Below are 5,440 nucleotides of genomic sequence, written 5' to 3' on the forward strand. Positions count from 1 at the left end.
CACCTCATCCACATCACATGTTTTCCCAGGCCAAGCAGCGGGGGAAATATCTCCTAGCATGGCGATTCCTGCCATGAAAAGCATCAGCTGCTATATCTCCACATGCGTCCTCCATAGCTCGGAGAAGAGGTATACGCATTTTTGGATTTCGGTCAAACACTTTCTATCTCCAGGCAGAAAAAAATCCTCAATAGGATTGAGGAACGGAGAATATGGCGGAAGATAAACAACTAAAAGCCTAGGGGGGGGGGCAGTGAACCAGTTACAAACCAGAGCAGCCCTGTGGAAACTTCAGTTGTCCCAAATATTTAGTTTGTTAGTAATATTGCAATTCTTTGACTCCTTCTGAACTGCGTTCAAATGGCACCCTGTAGACCTGCTTCATCCTGAGATGATTTCTGCACAAGACACGGTCCAGTGTTGATGAGCTTACCCTATCAATATTTTGAAATATGTCATTGTTTTTCTTTGTATTTACCGTGTTGTGTATAGCATTATTTTCTAAGACCATATTCATGAGTTCAGTTTCCTGTCAAAGAGACAGAAGACGTTCCCAACCACCTTGTGTTGTTCTGCCAAACAAATAGTAAAATACTGTAAATACTGTGAAGGAATACAAAACAGGAATACTGTGCAGTACTGCAATGTTCTAGTGAGAGTAGATTTCTTACCTATTCTCATTTCGGAAATTCGGGATGATGGATGCTACAGTGTACCTGCTCACATTTTGGCTGTACTCTTTGCCAATCAGCAATTACAGTCCTTGGCCTTTCTCTTCCTCTTCCTCTTCCTCTTCCTCTTCCTCCTCGTCTTCCTCCTCCTACTACTCTCACTCCTCTGGCTCTGACTCTGTTTCCAATGTTGGCATCCATTCCTCCAAAACAGAAGAGCTCACCTTTTGCCGTTTTATGCTAAAGCTCTGACTGCTAACTGTAAAGCTGTGTGATGGGTGTTTGCCCTTGTGATGAGTCAGTGTGCATATTTGAATGGCGGTGTGTTCCTTGTGAAGACAAGAGATTTTCTTCATGAAAATTGTGCCAAAGGCAGAAAATTGTGTGTAGTGTTTTGAAAAAAGTGTGTTTTAGAAGAGCAGTCTGAGTGTAGAGCAGGAATTGTGCTTGTAGTTTAGCAGAATTGGTTCAGGGGGTTAGTCACTTAGTTACACGTTGTGGTCATTGTGTCTCAAGTACCAAAATTTGTGTGTAAACAATTGAGAAAAACTGTAAGATAAATATCACTACAACATTAACAAAACTATGAAGAATGTATAATTTTAAATTATGTATTACACTACAACCTGTCTTGTTATTAACATAATTAAAACAGCTATCCTATAGGTAATACAAAGTTATATTGTAGCAAAAAGTTAAATATGAAGAACTAATTCATTTTAGGATTAAGATAAAACATTGACCATTCCAAACAAGACTCTCATGGGGATATGATAGGCTGCTAAACAAAAACACCAGTCCTGATTATTTGAAACGAAATACATTTTCAGTCATTTACGTACTTTCTGAAAACTAAATCCAGGTGCTCAGTGAACTTTGTAGTCCAGTGGACTGCTGCAGTGTTCCCAGGGATTGTTGCATACAATTATTATTATTATTATTGTTATTATCACTTTTCACATTGCTTTTCACAACTCCTTATTTATGTAAATACTGTATAATAAAATTCCTTTAACTATGGAAATACCATACATATCCACAATCATATTTCTTTGATATTTCTACTCTGGTATTCATACAATTTGTGCAAGTGCAACACAGTTTCCCTTCAGGGATCAATAAAGTATTTCTGATTATGAAAATGAGTGACTATAATTGTTAGTATTACAGTTTTCTTTTGGTTATCCTTTATTTTATGATTACATTTACATTATATTACATGTTCAGAACATCTATAATAATAATTGTGCATGTTTGGTTTTAATTTAAAAGTAACTTAACTTTAGTATTATCTGCTTTTCTTTATTCAAGTGTTACCCTTGCCAATAGTTCTTCGAAAATGGACAAGCCGTGAAGGGTTTCTGTTACAGGCTATATTCTTACATAATAACCTACCCATGGTGATAGGCCATGGAAATACAATAATCATAAGAAACAGAGCTCTTTATCGGGAATGTGTGGGTGGCTCTTAAAAGAGCCTTTTTGTGTTTAGTGTCCAGTCAGAATAAACAGTTCTACTTCTTGGCGGGCTTCTCGGTCTTCTTGGGCAGCAGGACGGCCTGGATGTTGGGCAGCACGCCGCCCTGAGCGATGGTCACTCCGCCGAGCAGCTTGTTGAGCTCCTCGTCGTTGCGGACCGCCAGCTGCAGGTGGCGGGGGATGATCCGGGTCTTCTTGTTGTCGCGGGCGGCGTTTCCAGCCAGCTCCAGGATCTCAGCGGTCAGGTACTCCAGCACGGCCGCCAGGTAGACGGGGGCGCCGGCTCCCACGCGCTGAGCGTAGTTCCCCTTACGGAGCAGCCTGTGAACACGGCCGACCGGGAACTGGAGCCCGGCACGAGAGGAGCGGGTCTTGGCCTTAGCTCTAGCCTTTCCTCCGGTTTTTCCCCGTCCAGACATTTCTCTTGCTTCTAGTAGGCTCGCGTACGAACTAACGTTATAGGTTCTCGTGAGTATCGACTCAGAGAAGTGTTGTACCGACGGCTGAAACCCTCCTTTTTATGTCCGCGGAGCGCGGGAGTCGGTCATTTCCAGCCAGACCAACCAGAAAAGAGGCTTCCAGCAGAGCAGCAGAGGGCGGCCCGCTCTTGCATTTTTGGCGGACTTTTTGAAAGGATTGTCCGCCAATAAGCGACGGAGATGCGGGCGGTGGGTCGCTCCTTGAGGCGGTGCTAAGCTCCAGAGGAGCCCCTCGCCAATCAGGAGCCGCCGAGCCGGAGGTCTTAATCTGCGACACAATATCTCACATCCGGTCCCACACTTTAAGATCCGCGTGGCTCTTCATTTCAGTTTACATTTCTTCTGATCGTACAAAGAGAAAACCATGGCAAGAACCAAGCAGACCGCCCGTAAGTCTACCGGAGGCAAAGCCCCCAGGAAGCAGCTGGCCACCAAGGCTGCCCGGAAGAGCGCCCCGGCCACCGGCGGCGTGAAGAAGCCTCACCGTTACAGACCCGGTACCGTGGCTCTGAGGGAGATCCGTCGCTACCAGAAATCCACGGAGCTGCTGATCCGCAAGCTGCCCTTCCAGCGCCTGGTGAGAGAGATCGCTCAGGACTTCAAGACCGACCTGCGCTTCCAGAGCTCCGCCGTCATGGCTCTGCAGGAGGCCAGCGAGGCCTACCTGGTCGGCCTGTTCGAGGACACCAACCTGTGCGCCATCCACGCCAAGAGGGTCACCATCATGCCCAAAGACATCCAGCTGGCCCGGCGCATCCGCGGAGAGAGAGCTTAAACTGTCTGCTGCTCCACACACCACAAAGGCTCTTTTAAGAGCCACCTAATCATCCTCAAAGAGTATTTCCTTTTTAATGTTTTGAGCCGAAACTGCACATTGTATGATACACTGATCCATGTATGCTGAAGTGAAAGCGTAGAAAACAGATCTCACCCTGACATTTACCCCGTTCACTGTGTGTCTGTGACTTTCAGGCCTGTGTAGGGATTTCTGACAGTGCAAATTGTAATGTCCCCAGTGGGATCTATAAACGGTATATATTAAATTGATTTGCTTTAATTTCAAAATAGCAGTGCACAGTTACTCAAGATAAGTAAACAATAACTCAAACATTTAGCTGAATATCAATAAACAAGATTATATTAATCTAAAACCAGATTTAAAGAACAAGACCCAGGAGTTACAAAGGAAGATGAGATTAGACATATAGCCACAACCATTATCTGATTTTACTTTAAAAAGTACGTCTTTACATGGCTAAAATGCAGAGTCTAATAAATAAAAACACTATTTTAAATGTACTTTCAACTCAAGTGCAAGTTGATGCCATACTGTACTTCGTATAAATATTTTACAGTTATCAGTCATAAATAGAAGTTGTTTGGATTGCAGAATGTGAATGTGACAATAAAATGCTGTATTAAATATGTACAGGCCAGATGGCACTGCATACACTGTTCACAAGATAGTGTTCAAAGTGAACATTATTAACACATTAAGGGCACTGTCTATTTTAAAGCTACATTAAGCAATAAACAACCCGTTGTTGTGCTGTTGGTAGTTGAAAATCAGAAGCAGGCTGCATGTGAAAACTGAGAATGTGCAAGAAATTATAAAATATTTGATATGAACGGATGAGAAATAGGAGAAAAAATTGTATCTTTGAACTTTGCCAGTATTATACAAAAAGAGCAGGGAAGCCCAGTTTCACCATTACATGCATACGTACAAAGGTTGATTTTTATGCAAAAGAAACATCAGTGACCTGGTGTGTTTGTAGGAAATATGCCACTCTGATTACAGTTGTTCCTGTTTGGCCCCATTTGACCCACAATGCTTTCAGTGCTTATAACAACACTCTCCAGCGTATTCAGGTTACAGAGTCAGGAATCTGAATCGTTAACACGTCAAGAGCAGCAAGATTATCAAGCCTCAGTGTGAGTATAAGTGTGTGACACTATATCGGGTCCTGGGGTTTTTGCAGGCTGACAGGTCCTGGTCCAGCGGAAGGACGAAGGCAGGACTCATTCTCCTTGTGATTGCATCTGTTTACAAAAGGCCTCAAACTGCTGCTGTTCCAGTTCTGTCATCACCTTGTTCAAGGCGTAAATCTGTAAACGAAGAAGGGAAGAAAGTAGACGCGGTTGATTATAAAACGCAGAGATGCTCAAGTCATTTTTTGCAGGTCAAAGCCAAGTCTCGTCAAGGTAATGACAAATGACACAACAGCTGCTTGTCATGGTGGTGTTGCTGCAGTGATCGGTGGCTGCGTGCACCGTTTGCGTTAAAGTTTAGCCAGAATAACATTTAGCTCGTCTGACATTTCTTTAAGGTAATGTACCAAAAAAATGAAGCAAAGTTTTGTTCACAAATCCCGATATCAAGTCGTGTCTCAAGTCTTTTGAGGACAGAGTGTGTGCGACTTCGGTCCCCATCTGTGTTTTCAGGAGTGAAAAGTAATGACTGCCTGTCTTTGATTGTTGTTTAAAGTGCTCATATTATGCTGATTATCAGGTTAATATGTGTATATATATGTATAATATTTAGAGGTTGTACCAGAATAGGTTTACATAATTTAATTTACAAAGACCCAGATACACACCATACATTTGTTGTAATGCACATTGCTGCAGCTCCTCTTTTCACCCTGTGTGTTGAGCTCTCTGTTTTAGCTACAGAGTGAGACATCTCACGTCAGGTTCATCGTTGTTGGGAGTCCCACATGCTCAATCATGCTAGGTAAGGACTACTAGCCAGTCAGAAGCAGAGTATGAGGACCCTGACAGTACCTAGGTAAGGACTACTAGCCAGTC

The 5,440-nt window shown here is 43.0% G+C and overlaps 5 protein-coding genes across 5 annotated transcripts in view; 2 read left to right on the top strand and 3 right to left on the bottom strand.

The window, feature by feature from the left end:
* The window catches only part of LOC117944112 (histone H3), a 34,321-nt gene that overhangs the window by 28,191 nt on the left and 690 nt on the right, over window positions 1-5,440 (bottom strand). The window contains exons 2-3 of the mRNA XM_034870677.1: window positions 3,294-3,302; window positions 2,249-2,268 (exon numbers count right to left, since the gene is read on the bottom strand). Coding sequence (XP_034726568.1) covers window positions 2,249-2,268; window positions 3,294-3,302 — 29 coding nt within the window. The remainder of the gene's footprint in view (window positions 1-2,248; window positions 2,269-3,293; window positions 3,303-5,440) is intronic.
* LOC117944123 (histone H1-like) overlaps window positions 1-5,440 on the top strand; it is a 10,239-nt gene that overhangs the window by 2,281 nt on the left and 2,518 nt on the right. The window lies entirely within an intron of this gene.
* LOC117944116 (histone H2A-like) lies at window positions 2,154-2,585 on the bottom strand. Its single transcript, XM_034870680.1, has one exon. It carries the CDS (start codon window positions 2,567-2,569, stop codon window positions 2,186-2,188), a length of 384 nt encoding a protein of 127 aa, XP_034726571.1. The 5' UTR covers window positions 2,570-2,585; the 3' UTR covers window positions 2,154-2,185.
* LOC117944111 (histone H3) overlaps window positions 2,950-5,440 on the top strand; it is a 33,867-nt gene continuing 31,376 nt past the window's right edge. Inside the window, exon 1 of the mRNA XM_034870674.1 lies at window positions 2,950-3,407. Within this exon, the coding sequence (XP_034726565.1) occupies window positions 2,994-3,404 (411 nt within the window). The 5' untranslated portion in view covers window positions 2,950-2,993 and the 3' untranslated portion in view covers window positions 3,405-3,407. The remainder of the gene's footprint in view (window positions 3,408-5,440) is intronic.
* svbp (small vasohibin binding protein) overlaps window positions 4,603-5,440 on the bottom strand; it is a 5,929-nt gene continuing 5,091 nt past the window's right edge. The window contains exon 3 of the mRNA XM_034870685.1: window positions 4,603-4,738. Coding sequence (XP_034726576.1) covers window positions 4,652-4,738 — 87 coding nt within the window. The 3' untranslated portion in view covers window positions 4,603-4,651. The remainder of the gene's footprint in view (window positions 4,739-5,440) is intronic.

Source organism: Etheostoma cragini, chromosome 4, assembly GCF_013103735.1.
Source record: "Etheostoma cragini isolate CJK2018 chromosome 4, CSU_Ecrag_1.0, whole genome shotgun sequence".
NCBI lineage: Eukaryota > Metazoa > Chordata > Actinopteri > Perciformes > Percidae > Etheostoma > Etheostoma cragini.